Genomic DNA, 19,525 nt, shown 5'->3' with positions numbered 1-19,525 from the left:
CTTTTTTTAATCTCCCACTAGTTCATAACCAACATTTACGTTATAATATTTTCTAGATACCTAGTCAAAGACTGTCGTCTCATTGAGTTATGCATGATACAAACCCAAAGTGAAAAATACGGTCTAACAGTTGAAAACCAGCTCCCAACCATCAGGGCAATTCAAAGAGCCTAACAGGCTCTTTCAACTGTTGGTGAAGAGAATGAGACACTTCAGCAATTCAAAAAGATGAAATGCTGGGAGAGATGCTGAATACCTACAGGATGCTGAATACAGGGATGTATGCGAATTTCCATTCCTCTTTGGAGTTCAGGCACTTGAATCAAGACTATAAAAGTGATGTATCTGCCTACTGAAAATGCAGACCATGAAATTCTTTTCTGAAGACTAAAACCTGCTTTCAGGAAGGTCCCCTTAAATAATATTTCCATCTTTTGTATATTTATTTAAGAGTTAGAATACAAGCTCAGGAGGTGTTGACTTTGTTCATTTCTCTTTCCAGTTCACAAAATTTCAAGTCTACAACTTTCACTTCCCAGCAGCATATGCTGGTAATCCAACTGCAAAACTATCTTTGCCCAGTAGGCCACACAAGAGTTAAGAACACAAGAGTTAAGGCTTTAGAAGAACTTCTAACACAAGGGAGTCTACCTCCAGACTACTGGGAAGAGCATTCAGTTAGGAGTTAGCTGATGTGCATTTAGCTTCTCTAAAGTATGAACTCTAACCTGTGACTTCAAGCAGAAAAGGTTATTTGCACATCTCAGCTGGAGCTGCTTTCAGAGGAACTGTTTTGGCAATCAGAACAAACTTGTATTTTACAAGTCGAGAAGTGCTTGCTTAGCCATGTAGTTAGCTAAACATTGGTGCTAAACACACTATTAGGCAAGCTTTTTTGTTATCAGTGTTAAAAGAGTATTAACTTAAAACTAGTAAAAATGAAGACTATTTAATACTATAAAAGAACAAGAGCTCATAGTGTTCTACTTGCCGGAACCAAGAGAACAAATAGGATAAAATATGGGGAAAAATCACCTAAATCCTACTTAAGGATGATCTGATAAAGAAAAACTTAAAGGAATATCAAACTGGGGAAAAAAGTCTAGATTTTACTGATTTATTAGTGGCAATTTAGTGATTACCTCTACAAATGTATTTTAATATAGACCCTCAATAAACATTTTGTTATTACCGTCTAATGGAACATTGTACAATGGAGGAAGAATTGTTCTATTGCTACTACTTGTTTTCTCACTTAAGCTGAAAAAAATTCAATTCTATCTGGTGACAGAGAAAAGGAAAAATGACAATCCAAACAGAAACAAACCCCAGTAATTTCCTTGACAAAATTTATATCCAAAGGTCTGAATGTTGTATACTATTGGCAGGCACAGTATTGTCAATGGTTGACACACAGTTCTAAAATTTCTGTTACAAAGATTCCTTTGTCAGATAATGGTAGACAGAAGAGTGTGTGAAATTTTATGCAAGCTTAAATGTGTAACTCACTGATTCCCACTGATACAACTGAACTTATTTTGCTTTTTTTAAATTAAAGTGCTGGATGTTATACAATTTTAGTGTACTGCCTGAATTCTTCATATTGGATGAACAACTGGATGACCAAAAGCCTTCAGACGCTATCAAATAAAATATTAAAACTTGATTGTTGTTCTGAATAATAATATTGTAATACATGTTAAATATGTCCAAAGGCATACTAGAAGCTCATAAAATAATAATGACTTAAACAGCTTTTAAGTAGAAGCCTGAAGTATACTACAACTCTACTTTTGTGGATTTTTAAAGATAGTATCTCCCTGTAAATGGTTGTCTAACTCTAAAACGTTTACACAGTGAAATTCGACTATTTTGTGGTCATTATATATAGGTATGGACTGCAAATTTCTAATGGTATTGCATTGGTTAAGTTAAGCATTAGCCTAATATACAGATATAATGGACTCTCTGACACCACCATTACCTTCAGGTTGTATTAGTTTCTAAAAAAACTTATCTTCTAGCTCAGCCAGAAATTACACATTTCATGCAGAAATCCCTTTCTGAATTTGACGGGCTATATTATGCAGGAGATCAAATCAAGTTGTATTAATTGTTCCTCTGACCTTAAACTATTAATCTAAAACCTGACAAAATAAATGAAGGACACACTAATTAGAAGGGCATGAGATGAGTTAGTAAAACACTGTATAAAAGATGTAAAAAAAACCAGCTAATACACGTACACTTCCTGTGAAAAATATTTTTTCAGTCATACCTTACAAAGCTGCAATTTAAAAGTATAATGAGTTCATTCCTTTGAGATTTTTTTACAGTAAAAATTACTATCTAGGGTATTCTAATATGGTCTGGGGAGAAGCTTTATACATCCTCTAAAAGGTTTCTAGCCACATGGAACTGCCGTCCCCCCAAAAAACACCTATTGAACATAATTGCAAGAGAAATCCACTGATATGAAAAAATGACACATCTGGAGGATAAGTAAAGAAAGTAAGAGAAAAAGTGAGCTTGGAGCAGTAGGTAGGAGTGTAGAAAGAGAGAGGTCAATAGACCTGCTCTGGGAAGTAAGAACGTATGTTTTCAACTTCTGTGGGAAAAAAAAAAGGTTTATCAAATTCTGGCTGCCAATGTCAGTAAGTATGCATACACATTTGCCTAAATAGTTTTAGTTAAGAAGATATCCAATACAGGACACTAATGACATGTTAAATCATTAGCAACAGACAGTAAGAAAAGCCAGGCCATAATTTATTTTTTCTACAGATTTAAATGTGGACCACCAGTCTTTTCTAAATAAGTATACAATGATTAGTCTTGAAACAGAAAACTTGGATCATAAAGTACCTCCCCTAATTTTATGCAACAAGACTTATGATGAAAGGAAACTAATTCAAAGCTTTTGGATTTTTTAGAACACCTCTAAAATATTATTATAAAAAGGGGGCTGCAGTGGCTGCGCTCGGGGGTCCGCACAGGAGTGGGAGCGTGCATGGGGGCATGCACTGGCCTTGCACATGTGGCCTTGCATGAGCCCTTGCATGCTCCCCACCTTGCACAGGTCCTTGCACCCTCAATCCCTTGCAGGGATGCTCCTTGCATGGGGCTTTGCATGCTCACTCCCTTAAATTTTAAAAAAATATGTAGGAAATAATATTTCATTCCATAAAACATGGGCTTAATAGTACAGCTGTCATTAAGACAAATCTTACATGGAAATAACAGAAAAGAAATCCTATCTCAACAATTATTGAAAGAATTAAAGATCTGCTAAACTTCAGCAGACTTAATACCTACAGATATTTTCAAGAACACATAGGTAAGTCCACGCAACTTATGCAGAAGTAGTTCTTCCTTTCATATAATAATAATGAGATGCATGGTGAGACAAACATTATAATAAAGAAGTTCATGTGATAATGGCAAAACTAACGGATGTCTTAAGCACACAAGACAGACAAGAAAACACTGTGCCCTTTGATTTGGATTTACATTGTTTTTTGTGCAGAATACTATGTATTGCCTACCAACCACACACACAAAAAAATCAGTAATATGTTTATGACTAATGAAATAGGCATCAAAACATAAGTTTAAAGACCTATTCTTCTTCCAAATGGTTGTTACACAGGAACTCAACCATATGCCATGCTTGCTTCAAGGCATTCAAGAGTTTTCATTCCACATTCATTTCTACAGTGTATTTTATAATATGTTTTAATTTTGTCACACATTGTGCAGAACTTTTCTACTTACCGCAGTATACAATTGTTTACTCTGGACAAGTGATAAAAAGTCTTCCATCACACACACACTAAAAAAGCTAATCTGATCGTAAACAGGCTAATGATATTAGCTTTCAATTAAAGCATGACATGCTATCTACATACTTCTGTTATCAAACTGAAAACAAACTTATATTCACTCTTGCTATCAAGATCTTGACATCATCCTTTACAAAAACATGAAGAGCAATTTTTTTAAAAAAGAAAAAACTTGCTTTCAAACACAAGCATGCAAACTGTTAAATATACATTAACAAATACCGTCACAAATGTATGAAAAGCTAAATTATGTGTTTACTACCTTATTATAATTCAGGCAGTTTTTATTATCTAACCAGAATCCTGTTTTGTCAAGTAAGAGGCCTGACTGAAGTTCTGTTGAAGGTCTACCTGACTCTAGAATTACATTGCTCTCAGGAATAATCCCTTTATTTACATGCATCCCCTCTACTTACACCCATCAGAGACCAAAATTTACAACTATAATAAGCGTAATATTTGTAATGTACCCACAGAGTCAGAGCGTAACTATTAAACACAAGACTTCTATAATGCGGCCTTAAGCACAATGTGACCGCATACTGGACCTTTACAACTTCGTCTTATCTGACATGTATTTTATATAAGAAAGGCAGTTATCAGAGAGCAGTAAATTTTCCAGCAAAAATTATGTAACTATGCTATCAAAATGAAAAGCTATACCAAACTGCTTCTATGAATGTCAAGTATATCAAGGAATCAACTGTTGCTGGGAGGAATCACTCAGTCTTTCACAGCATTTTTCCTATCACATTGTCTAGAAATTTTATCAACATACCAACAGTATTGTTTGCTACTATTTTTTGGCTTTGCAGTAATTGTCATTTCAGAATGGTTAAGAAAAATTCATCAAAAAAACAAAATCTCCCTGATCCCTTCAAAGCCTTACCAGACTGTTCCAGTTAAGCATAGACCAGGTATATATATTAACTGGAAGTATCAGACAGGAAAAGAAAGAAAACTTCCATTTCCCTAGTACGGACTCCAGCCCTCTCTGCCTGCAATAAGGCAACAACTGGCTTCAGCACATCAGTGCATAAGGTTGGGGAGCAAAGCCATAGCAAAAATCATATTGGGTTAGTGATCACCCAGGTCCCCACTTAGTTCCTCTCCTGTTTCCCCACTGTTCTCCTACTACTTTCTCTAGCGCAAATGCCACTATGCTATCTCTCCTGTTCTCTTCACCCACTTAAAGCTTCCAATGTCATTTAAGTTATAGCAGTGACAAGAGGAGACTGTGAGACAAGGGACAGCATCCAGAGGTTGACAGCTACAGACACGGCCTGCTGCTTCAATTCCTTGCAGCATTCACTGCGTACTTGGCAGCAGTACTCGCTGCATACTTGTTGGAGCAGACCGTATAAAAATTAACTGCAGTAGGAATCTCAGCTGATAAGGCTTAGATTCACCCAAACACTGATGCAGGCTTACTCAATTGTATCTATAAAGTCAACTTTAGATTTATGATGTAGTTCACTATTATAACCAGAACAATGTGGTGTTACATAGTTTTTCTGAGGGTCAGAGGGGAGGCCGACTTATCAGAAAAATAAAGTATCTTCTCCATTGTATTTATTACCCCCTTCACATCACATCTTCAGAAATATAGCAAAGCTATTAAAGCAAAAACTTTCAAATGCCTTTTTCCTTTTTATATCCCCCAGTCCGAGTCACTTAATCATCACTAATTTATCTGACCTTAGTAGTAGCAGAGCCATGGAGTGGCCACAAACTACCCTCTTATGGAAGAAGAGGTAGAATCGTGGGAAAACTCAGGTTGGAAAGGACCTCAGGAAGTCTCTAGTCCAACCTCCTTCTCCAAGCAGGATTATCTCTGAGATCAGACCAGGTTGCTCAGGGCTTATACCATTTGGGTCTTGAAAACCTCCAAGGAGGCTACACAACTCTGGGAAACCTGATGCACTGCTTGACTATCCTCATGGTGAAGAAGCTTTTCACCATCCTGCACACCTCATTTCAACTCACATCTTCTGTCTTCCCATCATTCACTAGAGTGAGTGAACAGACTGGCTCTATCTTCCTGACAGACTTCTCATAGCTATTGGGCCATTAGGTCTGTTCGGACCTAATACCATTAGGTACCCTGGTAGATTTTTCTTCTCCAGGCTGAAAAAAAATACCTCAGCCTCTCCTCATGGAACATGTGCTCCAGAACCCTGCCTTGATGGCTCTTCACTGAACTCACTCCAGGTGTCCTATAGCATCCCCAGTCAACTAATAGGGAAAAGACTAAGATAAAAGCTGAAGCCTACATAGAGGCCAGGATTTTTCTTAGCTGGAATGAATGACATCAAGTTGAAAGAAAGAATATATATGTATGTTCTTTGGAAACTGTTCTGGAGTCTGGGTGCTGGGAAAGGTGTATGGCAGATACTTTCTAATAAATCTCTTTCATGTTTTCTATTGGCTAGCTGTAGAGGCATGCCCAGCTGCATGTGGGAAATGCTGACCTTAGATAATTCCCTACTCAGCAAGTTGACTGCTTAAAATCTTTTTCTGAGACTATTGTTATTAACTATTTTCTAATACTTTGTTCTGAATTCATACACTTGCAGTCAAACATCTGAAAACTGAAAAATGCCCACTTCATTCAGTGAAACACCAAAGATACCCACATACTCAGACCACTGCAGGATTTTAACTTGTATGAAATCTGTAAATACATAAGACCTTTTCTCTCATATACTTAAAAGAATTTAGTCTGACATTTGCTCTTTTATACTAGTTTCAGTTTGCAAACTTTAAAATAGTTTAATTCCAGTGCCAGAATTGACACAATTTGACAACTATCTCTGTAATTGTCCCCAGTTAGAATATTTTATTCATTAGTTCATAAAAAACTGATTAGTAGAGGAGTCTTGAAACATCACTGTCATAATGTTTTAAAATCAATTTACATTTACCTCCTCTAGGAATTAAATTTAAAACCTTCCAAGGTCTTTTTCTACGTAAAATGTCATGAATCAAATGAAGTGATTTAAGACAACAAGAAACGTCAATCAAAAACATCAAATGGAGTCTAACTGGTAACTTACTTATTATCTATTTTAAGTCATATGACTGAATTATAAAAAAAAAGATTTACTGGAGATTCAAGTGTGTAACAGATTTTCATAAATGAAATAGCATGATTTCTTCATGCTTGAGGATATTAAACAAATCTTATCATCTTAGCACTGCAACTACGAACAATATCAACCTTCCCCCACGTTTGCAAAAATTAAGGGCTGATTTTAAAGTCTTTTAAAATAACAAGAGCAGTATGATTAAGCCATGTAACTTATAGCTGGAAAACATAATATGAAATACAGGCTTTTAGAAGACATTATGGTCTTAAGCATTAGTATTTTTCCTGTGTATTCTGCTTTTACATTATATCATCAAAGTGGTCATTACAGTAAAAACAAGCATGGAATTGGAAAGGAACATAACTTTATGAGGGGAAATAAAAACCTTCTTGCATTGAAGCTTTTCATGTTTGGATCTAATGCAATTGAAGTGCTTCATCAATTCAGTTGCATTACTATGTGTATTGGCACAAAGGAGGAGGTACAAATATGCAGGTGAAGCAGGCAGGGCTGTAGCAGCCACAACTTCTGTTAGCTTACACTGTTACCAAACTGTATGTCAAGTCTGTGCTGCTGTGAAAAAAATGCCAAGCTGCTTTTAATCTAGGTTTAACCAGGATCCCAGTCTAGTTCACTGCCCGGCCATGCAAAAGCTTATATTGTGCAAAGAATAAATGTCCAGGGATGAAAACCACACCTCTCAATTGTGGTGCAAGTTTACGCTGCTTTAAATGCTTGTGGAATTACTCTGCTAGAACTCAGTTTCATAACTGTTTTTAAATGAATTAAGACCACGATGTTGCCAAGAGGGACATTCTCACCCACACAGCTTGTGCTGACAACATATTCCTGTTTTGCCTCCTCCTTGCATATGTTAACAGCTGTTAGAGCAGATCCAACCTCCTCTGTAGTTGCAAGAAACACCAATGTAAATGCAAAAGGGGAGACAGAAGCATGCAGTCAGGACAGGGAGGAGGGCAGGACAGAGAAGCCTGGTGGCAGCAGGAGCTTTGCTTGCCTCAATCCCAAAGACTGCAGTTTGACATTGTTAGCTTAAACAGGCTGGAGTATTTTTCAGCAGGATCAGTTCCCTGATCAGCCAACACTGTACAAATGTGGGCACAACAAGGGGCAGCAGTAATAAACAGCCTGAAAAAGGAAGAAGATAGGACTGCCTTCCAGGGCACTGACAGTTTAAATTGACTCACAGTCTCCACTAAACTATACTCATAGATTGTACAAAATTGCTATTGTTAAACTGGAGCAGTTCCTCCAAGATGGACATACTACTGCCCAATAAACAGTTATCAAAACAGTCCTTTAACTTGACATCTACTTGCCCCAAAACGTACTACTTTTTCCAATAAATTAGCTATTATAATAGAAAGGTAAATTTTTTTCTTGTAAACAATGCTTTTCTATAGCCTTAAAATCAGATCAGAAACTGTTACTGCTACAAGGTAAATAACAAAAGTAGTTTTAGTTACACAATGTGGATGAATACAAATCGAGTATCAAACCACAAGTTTCAGAATGTAAACAAATCATGTTGTCTCTTTGGTTAAAAGGAAACCCTTACTATGAGTTATTATCAAAGGGTAAAGGGTAAGAAAGTCCTTCACAACACACATTACTGATAATGGCTTGAAAGAGGAGTTTAAACAATAAAGACTGAGAACTCATTCCAATACATACAGACTGTAGACTCCTAAATGAGGAACAGAGGGATAAAAATCCAGAACTGCAATCTAAATAACCTTTTTTTCTGCTTATAAGCAATTACACTTTTTTTAGGAGATGGGAGGTGTGCTTCTGCACATAGCTAAGATTCTCTCAGGTTGAATAGCTCTGCTTTGGTTTGTGAAATCCAGGAACAAAACAATTCTTAGCATCACTCCCCTTCTAAGGCCATCTAGTAGACATTCTCACTTTACCCCTTACACACAGGCTGGATGTGGCCCATTACAAGTAGCAGTTCCTGATTGCTTTCATGGAACACAGATGGATGTAATAGCAATATTTTCTACATAAAACCTACTGGTTTACATACTAAGCCAGAAAGAAAATCTGAACTCAGTACTCTGGCCAGAGGAGTTCAAATTCATATGCTGCAGAAGGATACTTCAACTTACCTGGCAATAGTGTTAATAAAGGAGAACCTGTAGAGGAAAGATAAACTCTTTCTTTCCTGCTGACGTGCTGCCGTTTTGTAGTAAGGAATTTAAGGTTGAGGAAAAACAGAAAGAAGAAGAACATCCTTTCATAGCTTTATTGTCTCAGCACTCAGGAGGGGATGTCTTAAGTTCCAATTCTACTCCAAAAACATCATATCCATTCTAGCAAGCAATGATGGACATAAAATTCCAAAAAACAAAGCTTCCAAAACTCCTGCATGAATGATATATGCACTAAAAATATATTGTCTAGTGAGTTTCCTAACTTGCCACTTTCTACCCCTATGAATCCTCTTTGCAGCACAGTAACAGCACTTTGAAAGGACATGTAGAGACTTTTGCCTCTGCGATCTTTTTCACCTCAGTGGTCTTGTAACTTGTTGGTTAAGAATCTTTTACAAGTTGGGAGATAGACTAGAATTCCCTTTCTACAGTTCCCTTTAAGTAATAAATTGAATCCTCTGCTTGAAAAAGTGTTTTTACCACTAGTTTATTACAGAAAAGGGGGGCACTAACAATTTATTCTCTCAGGTACAGTTGCAGAAAATATGAAAAATAACTATTTGGAGAGGATCAGAAGTGAACAGAGGTATCTTCCTGCTGTCCACATTCATGTACAGACACTTTTCTACTTGCTAGTCTGTATATAAATTTTTAATTATATTCCTAATTCTACCCATGCAGTACATGTGAAGTATGAGCACATAACATGGCATTCTTGATTCCACTTGGAGAACAAAACAATTAAAATGTGAATGTCACAGTATCTAGCTTGTTAGTGTAGAAGACCTTTATTGGATCTTGCTCTTAATTGAAACTGCTATACGAATTTACAGTTTTGGAATAACATAAACCAAAACACTTTCTTCAGTTCAGGAACAATTTTTTTGGTGAATATTTATTAAGTAATCTATTTCAATAAGTATATTTTAGATTTAGCCAGACCTGAGAAAAGTCTTGAACACTGTATGTACTTAATTTCTATACTTACTACCAGCTATGAAAGCAGACTTGGGAAGAAAACTTCATCCAGCAACTTTCATGAAAAATGGCTTAGTAAAACGGTCTTTGCACAAGTAACATCAAAGAATTCTGGAACCCTTACTACAATATTTACAGTCACATATGCATAATGGTAATCTGTTAGACTCTATGCTAAGAGTTTAAGACTCACTGCATGCTTGCACCGAAGGCTATTAATCTGTACCTAGTTGTTTGACCTGGAGATGCTGAACATGTTGCTGACAACCCTGTGCCTTGTCATGCTGTTAACAAAAAGAATTACCATGTTTTAACTATATTCGCCTGCTGTGTTTTCAACTCTCCAGTCAACTCCTAAGCCTGAAACGAGAATTTCGTTGATGATGTCAACCTCTGACAAGTGAGTATTTAATAAATCTGTAGCTCCATTTAACCAGTTGTTGGAAAAGAGAAAAGGGACACCCACTTCTGCCCAGACAGAGTAGCAGTGAGATATTCCTTACTCTATCCTGATTTTTTGCACACTGACCCCTGGGAAGTTATTCCAGTGGCTGCCTGTCCTCACTCTGAGCTTTTGCAAAATGCAGCCCTGGAACTATGAATATTCCAGGGCCTCTAACAGTTTCACTGCATCCTTACCCAGTTATGAGCAGAATCTGTGGAGCGGGTCAGAACACTGTTAACCCTGCCTCTGACAGGGAGTCGAGGGGGCAGGCAGGGGGGCAGACAGGCAGAGCAAACACGAAACAGGTTGCCTGGAGAGGTCAGGGAATCTCTGATGTTGGAGGGTTTCACAGCTTAGCTATGGAAACCCATGATTGACCTGATCTAGTGCTAGTGACAGGTCCACTTCAAATGGGAAGTTGGGTTAGATGATCTCCAGAGGTCCATGTCAAAACCCCATCATTTCTATGATTCAATGAGTAGCTCCAAAGGCAGCATATTTACCTGTTTGCTGTTGCTTAATGACAGTACCCTGTGATTTAACATTCTGTTAATGTTTAGGAAGTTAGAATTGCAGCCATAAAACTTAAAACTCTATAAATATTTAAAAGAAAACTTAAATTCTGATTAAACTCACAGCTAGTTATGTTCACAAGTCAAAGCTCCTTTTTTAAATTAAATATATATTTCTCATACTCCACTGAAACTGCTGATTCTTCTAGGCGAAATCAAGCATCTTTTACATATCAAGGTTTAAACAAATATGTGAAAATATCCATGACATGAATTTTGTCCAGAGAAGAGGAAATGTTTTTTAAAAATTAATCTTTAAACTCGCTGAAGTGTTATAGCTTATTCCACGCATCTCTAGAATTAAAACCGAACCAACTAAACAATCTTTAAAACAAAGGGGATTTTTGGTTGTTTTCACCTTGTATTCTTCCCACTAAGGTGAAACATGTTTTAGTTTTACTAATAAGGAGAAAGTTTTTAATGTACACAATTTCTACTCCATTTAAAATTGTTTAAAGATGGACTTGTTTGGGTTTTTAAGAGGATGCTCTTACAGGTAAAAAGGCCAGAGAGACTGCTCCAGGAAGACTGTTTCACCAAAACAAGAGAAATGATGTATTTCATAACTGTTGTCAGAAGAATATATAGAATTAAAAAAACCGTGAGAACACAAGACTTTGCTAACACCTTGAATTGTGTCCAAATAAAGAAAAATACAATTCAGGAGTTTAAGCACAGATGTGTGCTCATATTAGCTCATCCACTTACATGTTGAACATTTGCATTCTGTACTAGCTGAAGCTTTTTTTATTCCTAAAATCTGACAAAGTAGACAAATAAAACAATATAAAGCTATTTGAAAGGCCATTATCCTAGTATTTTCACTCACATACCTCTAAATTCATTAGAAATTGGGACTGTTAATGAAAGTGAAGCTTGCTGGATCAACTCCTCTTTGTCTTTGAACTATGAGATGGAGAACTAACATTTGTTTCCAGTTTAGTATTCTCCTATACTGTGTGGAAGCTTTTTATTATTTTTCAAGCTTATTTTAAACATTAATGTATTTTCCAGATCTTTGCCATCCTATGTGACAGTCACATCAAATTTATACCACACTGTGCCAGTATATGAAAACACTTTCAAATAATACTACAGTATCATTTGACAGTATTTTGCTAAACAAGGGGTCGTAAGCCTTGCACACAATTCTATAGGCTGACAGTTTAAATAGAATGTGCATTGCCAATAGAAAACAATATTAAAAAATTGTGGCACCAAAGCAATACGCTTGGAGGCGAGGCATCACAATTTCCACAGGCACCGACAGTTACCTTATGATAATACTTCTGTAAAGCCTGAAGGTAATTTCATCAACCAGCAAACTCCAGATAAAGTTTTAGCAACTCACACATCTTCCTGACATGCTTTATCCCCAGCTCCAACTCACTATGCTTCCTGAACACGTGAGATTAAAGTAATTAACATCAGCTCTATACTAGCAGCAAACATACCACAGTGTTTTTCATCATGGCTTTAACAGTGAATCCGTCGGAGACCTGCTGCTTGCTTTTCTTCACGTGCCCCAGTGGCTCCTGCTGCTGGGGGCACCTGTCACCTACGGGCTTTGAGGGGCTTGAGCCTGCTTTCTCCACTACCATCTCCCCACCAGCGTCCTCGACGGACAAGAAGCAAAACACAGACTGGAAAAAACAAACAAACATCAACGCCCCGCCACCAGTAAGTGAGAAAACGCAGTAGGTCTGCTTCTGTCCCCTTCCCAACCAGCGACACCCCCACACGCACCCCTCCCGCGCCTTCCCGGCCCCTGACAGGCCTCCTCGCCTGCGCCTCGTCCCTCGCTGCCCCCCAGCCCCCTTCTGCATCCCAGCTCGCCCACACCCTCCCCACCGCTCCCGCTCCTCCGTCCCCAGCCCTTCATCACCACCTGCTCTTCTCGCCCTCCGTCGGGGCCTCTCCCACCCCGCCCGCCCGTCGCCGGCTCTCGCCCTGCCTCACCCCCTGCGCCCCCCGCCAGGGTCCCTCAGCGGGCTCCGTTGGCGGCGGGGCGGGCACTGGCCGCTGCCGGCGCTCGCACGCGTCCCCGGCCTCGCGGCCGTCTCTAGGCAACGCGTCAACAGCCCGCCGCCTTGCCGGCGGGGTCACGTGCGCGGGGAAGCACCAGGCTAAGCAAAGAAACCCCAGCGGCAACCCCCGCCGCGCTGCCCGCAGGCAGCTGCACCGAAAACCAGGAAGGCACCACGCCGCTCCACAGCAATTAACAGAAAGTAATTAACACGGGGCGGAGGGGGGAAGGCTGTCACGTGAGGAGAGCTGGGCGGTGTGAAGAGGCGAGAACTACGATACCCAGAGAGCACCGCGCCCCCCCCGGCGGGCGCATGCGTAGTCCGCCGCTGGCTGGCCCCGCCGCTCGCGCCGGCTGGCCTGCAGTCACGCGGCGCTCAGGGCTGCAGGGGAGCGCTCGAGCGGCGGGTGCCGCCGGCACGGGTGCGTGCGTGCGTGCGCGCGCGCGCCTCCCTTCCCTTCCCTCCCCGCCCTCCCCACCCCCCCGCCGCCGCCGCTGCCGCCGCCGCCATGATAGGTGAGTGAGCGCGTCAGGGAGGGAACGAGCCCGGATGCAGATCCGCCCTTTCCTGCCCGCCCCTCGGCCGCCCCTAGCGCATCGGCCCCGGGGGGCGGTGTGGGCTGACTTGGCTCCCCTCGGTCCCCCGCGGTCGCCGTAGGCACGTCCGCCCGTGCCGCCTCCACTGCTGCCTCGGCGGGGGGGGCCGCCTCGGGCCCCGCTGCGGGTGGTGGCGGGTGCCCACGGGGACGAGCCGGCACTGCACGGCGCCTGGTGGCCGCGGTTCCGGGGGGCCGGACCGGAGCAGGGGAGCCGGCTGGGCTGTGCCCTTCGCTGCCTCCTCGCCTTCGTTACTGCGCCCCTGGTTAAAGTACTTCGTGCGCTTGGCGGGGCCGTGCAGAGGACTTGGGGGTCAAAGTGCTGAGGGGTCAGTGCTCTACTTCTTTGCCCCTCTGGCGGGGGATGACCCTGCAACGGCCAGCCCAGGGCTTGTGATTGAGGTCACTTTAAAATTATTTTTTATTTCCCCGCAGTATATCAATTGTAAATACTGTTGGGCGAGGTTTGTGTGATTTGTCAACCTTTTTGGCCTTGTCCAGTATATGTACACATTATTGGTCTGGCATGGTACTTGCTGGTGGAGAAGCAACTTAGGCCTAATCGTGTTGGGAGTTTGGCCGTTTGGTCCTTGAGTTGGCTTCTGTACCCATCTAATGCTGGTATGACATGTGAACTGGTTGTTTCAGCAGTGGGCTTTCTTCTGTTATTTGTAAGATGAATCCATACCTGGAGAGTCCCACACATTATAGGATCTGTTTTGTAGTCCTTGCCTCTCATTACATGCTTCATCTTGCTTTCACTTTCTCAGTTTTGTGAATTATTTACAGTAAAAGCTATAAAATGTAGTAGATGCACTTGTATTTTAACAATTCCTTGCCTTCTTCAGGCTTGCTGTTTCATCTTCAGTGTAGGTGTCATAGTTACTGTCTACCTAAGACCTGATCAAGTTGAAAAGCATGCAGTTTGTTGTCAAAATATTTATTGTTTTTAAATTAAACATCTTGAAAGTGTCCAAGAATCCTATGGGTCTTTCAACTAGGCGTACTTTTTTCTTAGCCTTATGTGAACTCAAGTATTTAGGTAATGTTCTTTTTCTTTCAGCTTTGCAAAACCTAAAAAGAAAGTTAAAAGCAGTTATTTATGTGGTATTTTCAGTCTGTATAAATATTTATGCAAATGGTCTCGTCCTAGTTGTGGAACCTTACTTACTGGGTTTTCTTGTCATTTGGACTATTTTTTTTTTCTTGTGTAGCAGAGAATATTTTAGATTAAAGGCTTGGCTTAAGGAGAGCACAGAGGGTCAGGTATTCCACTGTCTTTCATCTTCTAATGTTATCTCCGCTGCTGATTTGATGTCTTGCTGGAGTATATAAAATATATGTGTTTACAGAACTGCAGTGTGTGTTTGGTTTTGAATGCTTTAGAAAAGTAAGTTGAGTGTACATAAGGGAGTGCCCATGTGGTTACAGAGTTGATGCCTCTAGACCTCATACTGAAATCTAAATGTTTACTTACTGCGCATGAAGATAACATTTATGACTGAGGAATTACTATTTTATTTTCACTGTGGCAGATGTAAATGTTTGTGAACATTGATTATGAAATGTACATCCCAATTAGTTGCAAACTTATAAACACAGATTTACATGAGTTGCAACCCTAAATGATTTAAGCAGCAACCTGTTTAGTGGAAAAAAATAGGGGGGGAAAAAACCCACCACTCTGAAAATACCAGAATTATCTTCAAAGTATATGATGTAGAGATCTAGTCCAATTTCCTGCTTTCTGAAAACTCTCGTCTAAACACTTATAAGCTAGGAATACCATGGCAAAATTGGGGGCAGGAGGGGAAGGGTGAAATAATTTGTGTAATCTGTGCCCAGTTTTTTGACCTGAGTGTTCAAAGAATTATCTTATGAAGCATATAGTATATTTTCCAAAATGTTATACAGTCTCATATCTCTGGAAATGCTTTATGTCCTCATGAGTTTTTGTGGCAAAGAATTCTACAATATAATTGTGCAACACGTGACAATTAATTTCTTTAATTGATTTTTAATTTCTGATCTCTTACTTTCTTTTTATGTCCCTTTGTTCTTGTGCTGTGAAAAAGGGAGAACAAACCTCATTAACATGTTAGTATTACTATTTTTTCTTCTTCTTTCTTATTCTTCTATGTTTTTATTCTAATTTTTTGTCCAGTGAAATAGGTGAACCTTTTGACTCTGTCTTCCTCTAAGTGTTTGACCATGCTCATAGTGGTTCTTTGAACTTTTTATTTTTATTTTTTTCCTCCCATGAAATTTTTTAAGATATTTTGCTGAGGAAGATTTTTTTCCATAGCACCTGTCGTTCCAGAAGAGATTAGACAATTGACCTGTATAACTGGCTTTTAGTAGTCTTCTTGTAATTTCCCATCCTGCTTGTTATTACGTTCTTCTGCCTTGTTAGTTTTTGTTGACTGAACAGAGATTTGTGGAGAAAGATTTGCTTATAAATTAATTTCTGAGTGCTAACATATTACCTGGAAAAAAAAAATAGTATATGCTTATTTTCAGTAAGAGCTTATTCCTTGAGGGAGGCCTTCAAAATATGTAACTCTATTTATTTTCATCTGTGTGACATCTGCATTTAGAATATTGTAACAGCAAGTTAATTATGTAACAGTCCATTTGTGTAGAAATTCCATGAACAAATTTACCTGGAAAGTCCGTGACAGCTGACACATGCATGGTATTGCACTGAGTTCATGAGCGCTTCTGGAATTTTAATTCTTGGGTATATCTTTAAAAGTATTTATCAAGGTAAATGGTAAAGGCAGCTCTTGCTTTTATAAATGCTTTTAGAAGATTGTTCTGTAATGTGCTTTGCTTTTAAGGGAAGTTGCCAGAATGATTCCTCAGCAGTCCTTTTGCTTATGCATATATTGCTTTTTTTTAAAGTTACAATTTATTTATACTACTTGCTGATGGGCTGTTCAGTTAAGGACTTCAGGAAATTTCTCTATAGAAATTTATTTAATTTTATTTTAATAATGAAAAAAATAGGTAAGTGAAGGAGTGTTTAAGTTAGTGTTTTTCATTTTGACTAGAGAATACTATATGTATGTATTCTGACTGATGCAAGATAGGAATCCTTGCATAAATTACTGATCATTGGGGAGCCAAATTGATGCTGCTTTCCATATCTGTAACAGCGATGCAGGTTAAATGAGCTGAATATCTGCTGCTTGAAGGACCTGTGTTGTACTTCACTGTCTTCTGCCAGCCAGTCCTCAAAGGAGTTTACTGTAGATGAAAGCATTTCTGTGGACAACTTCTATGCTACCGTTTACCTTAAGCTTACGAGACTTCATGTCATATTTCCAGATTTGCGTCTTTCTTTTTTTTGTCACTCTGCTAGCTATCCCCCATTTTTTTTCTGCATTCGCGTTTTCTTAGTGGCTTTTTTGTGCTTCAGTGGAAGCACAGTGGAAATGTCTGTCTTTTGCGGCTAGTTCAAAGCTTTCCAGCAGTGTAGGTAGTGAAATTTAGGAAGCATGAGTTTAGTGGTAAATTGTATCCAATGGAGAGAAAAGGGATCAGCCTAGAGGCCTGATGAGCACTAGCTGGAGTTGCCACCACCTGCTCTCTCTGTCTCCAGGCTGGTTAGGTGCCTTGAGAGCACATTTCCAGTGTTGGTGGCTGATGTGGGGGTAGGGTCTGCTGGTGACTCCTTGCAGTGGCTTTTCCCCTGATCAACAATACTGTTGCTTGGACACAAACAAAGTGGTGACTGAGATCAACCTTACTAGGGCTGTTTTGCAGTCCATTGTGCAACCTTACTAGGGCTCTTTTACTGTAAATTCTGTCTAATAGTGGCTCCAAGGTGCCTGTGCCAGAATTGATAAGGTATGAATACTTGTACACTTTTGCCTTATGTTTCAATTGTTTTAACATACCTTTACCATGAACTATACTGACATGCATGTTCATACCATGGACTATACTGACATACATCTAAGTTCTCAAACAGTTTAACGGTATCATATTTTTGACTTAACATACAGAGAGTAGCCCCAGGCAGAGTATGCTTAGATTTTCAGATAGCTGCAGAAACCCACTGGAGTTGTGCATAGAGAGCACAAGTTTTGAGCAGCACTAGCTTTACAGTAGGGTGAAACACCTATGTTTATTCAGATCATGAGTTAAAGGTTAAGACTGGTACTTGTGGTATTAATATGATGCTTTAAATTTGACATTTAGATTTGGCAAAAAGTTGGAAATTATGTTCTGTTGGAAAAAAACACTCATTTGCTCAGCCATTTGTCCAGAAGCTTTCACAGATTTGTTTCACAGATTCTTAAGACTTTTTAAATCTATTTCAATATTTGAAAGATAACATTTTCTTAGCGTTTTTGATACAGGTGACATTGGTAAAATACTAGATTGCATTTTTCTACCTTGGTCAGAGCAGAAAAAATGTTTATACTGAAGATCTCAAAGTTAGGTCTTCATTTTTTATTTTTTGTTTTAAAGACAGGCTTATCTGTATTGCCGTGTTATACAATTTTAGTCTGATTTTTTTTTTAAACTGGCTGAACGCTGTAAGGTCTGATAAATAAACTCAGTACAACGTCCATGTGGATGCATTGCACTGTGCTTGTCTGTTATCACTAGTGTCATAGTTCTGCTGCTTCACAAGGAGCTGTTGGTAGTGCTCTGTTGAAATGTTGGAGAGCTTTCGTGAGGATGCATAAAGAATACAGAAGAGGGCCTGAAGTATTTATGAAATGTATTCTGCAATGAGCTTGCAGCTAGCTTACGTACAACTGCTTCTTGTTATTTTAGAACGGTTATTGATGATAATTTTAAGGCCAATTGTTTTCTACCACTAAAAGGGGAGATACAAGTCAATGTTCACTAATGATATAGTCATGAAATAAGACATGAGGAAGGATAAAATAAACATGGTCACCTAAATATGAGGATTTAATCAAGCTGAGGGCTTTTTATTTTTAAGTAAGCACTTAAAGACATCAGTTGACCTCCTAGCATTTCCATATTCCTGTTTGCACTTCTACCATATTGGTGTCAGCGCCAGGAAGACAGGTTGGTCAGAAAGCATAATACCCTGGTGTTATTTTGAAGATGATACAAGATAGTCTTTGTGGGTTGACAAGAACTGGACAAAAACTTCCCAGAGGCTTGTGTACCTAAGTTAATTTGATAAGAGAAGTTTTTCAGTAGCAAAAATTTACAGCTCTATAATTTGATGCAGCATTACCAATTTCTGTCCTGTGGTAAAGAAGTTTAAGATTGTAACAGGGAATGTCTTCAAATGCTAGTCATAGACTATCACAAACAGCAAGTAAGCCTTTTTGCAGCTGTTTAGCAGCATATAGCTTTTATGTTGGTACCCTGTCACAATAATGTTGCCCTCTTATAAATAAAAATTAATCAAATCTACTGTTTCACTGTTTGTTATGTCAAGCAAGTACTAGTGAAATCAGTAAATACTTGTATTAAAATTTGGAAGAAGAGACAAGGCTAACATAGTCTAATGTTGTTTGATATTTTATATTATGCTTACCATGGGAAGCTAGCAGTTCTGTAACTTTAATAGTTTTCCAGTTTCTTTTTCTTTTTAGAATGCAGGATTAGGTAGGCTTCTTAAAGGTTTAATTAAAAGGGAAACTAAATCCAGTGGAAATTCAGTGTGTAGTTGGTTCCCCAACTTCTTTTCCCCATAAAAACCCCAACAATTTTAAAATTACACTATGGAAATATATTTTCAAACAAGGAAGAAACTGTATTGCTCAGCAAAGTACACCATTGATAAACAGCTCCTTCAGATGCT

At 39.1% G+C, this 19,525-nt stretch overlaps 2 protein-coding genes across 3 annotated transcripts in view; one reads left to right on the top strand and one right to left on the bottom strand.

Annotated features, from left to right (window-relative positions):
- PACRG (parkin coregulated) overlaps positions 1–13,552 on the bottom strand; it is a 267,779-nt gene extending 254,227 nt beyond the window's left edge. The window contains exons 1-2 of one of the 2 annotated variants that reach the window (XM_072856220.1): positions 13,411–13,552; positions 12,558–12,746 (exon numbers count right to left, since the gene is read on the bottom strand). In XM_072856220.1, the coding sequence (XP_072712321.1) occupies positions 12,558–12,704 (147 nt within the window). In that variant the 5' untranslated portion in view covers positions 12,705–12,746; positions 13,411–13,552. Of the gene's footprint in view, positions 1–12,557; positions 12,747–13,062; positions 13,229–13,410 lie in introns of those variants that run through there. The other variant, XM_072856221.1, reaches the window with a different exon arrangement.
- PRKN (parkin RBR E3 ubiquitin protein ligase) overlaps positions 13,487–19,525 on the top strand; it is a 784,012-nt gene continuing 777,973 nt past the window's right edge. The window contains exon 1 of the mRNA XM_072857961.1: positions 13,487–13,645. Coding sequence (XP_072714062.1) covers positions 13,639–13,645 — 7 coding nt within the window. The 5' untranslated portion in view covers positions 13,487–13,638. The remainder of the gene's footprint in view (positions 13,646–19,525) is intronic.

Source organism: Ciconia boyciana, chromosome 3 (genome assembly GCF_034638445.1).
Source record: "Ciconia boyciana chromosome 3, ASM3463844v1, whole genome shotgun sequence".
In the NCBI taxonomy this organism is placed as follows: domain Eukaryota; kingdom Metazoa; phylum Chordata; class Aves; order Ciconiiformes; family Ciconiidae; genus Ciconia; species Ciconia boyciana.
The sequence above is the reverse complement of the archived record's forward strand: the minus strand, read 5'-3'. Positions and strand labels throughout refer to the sequence as shown.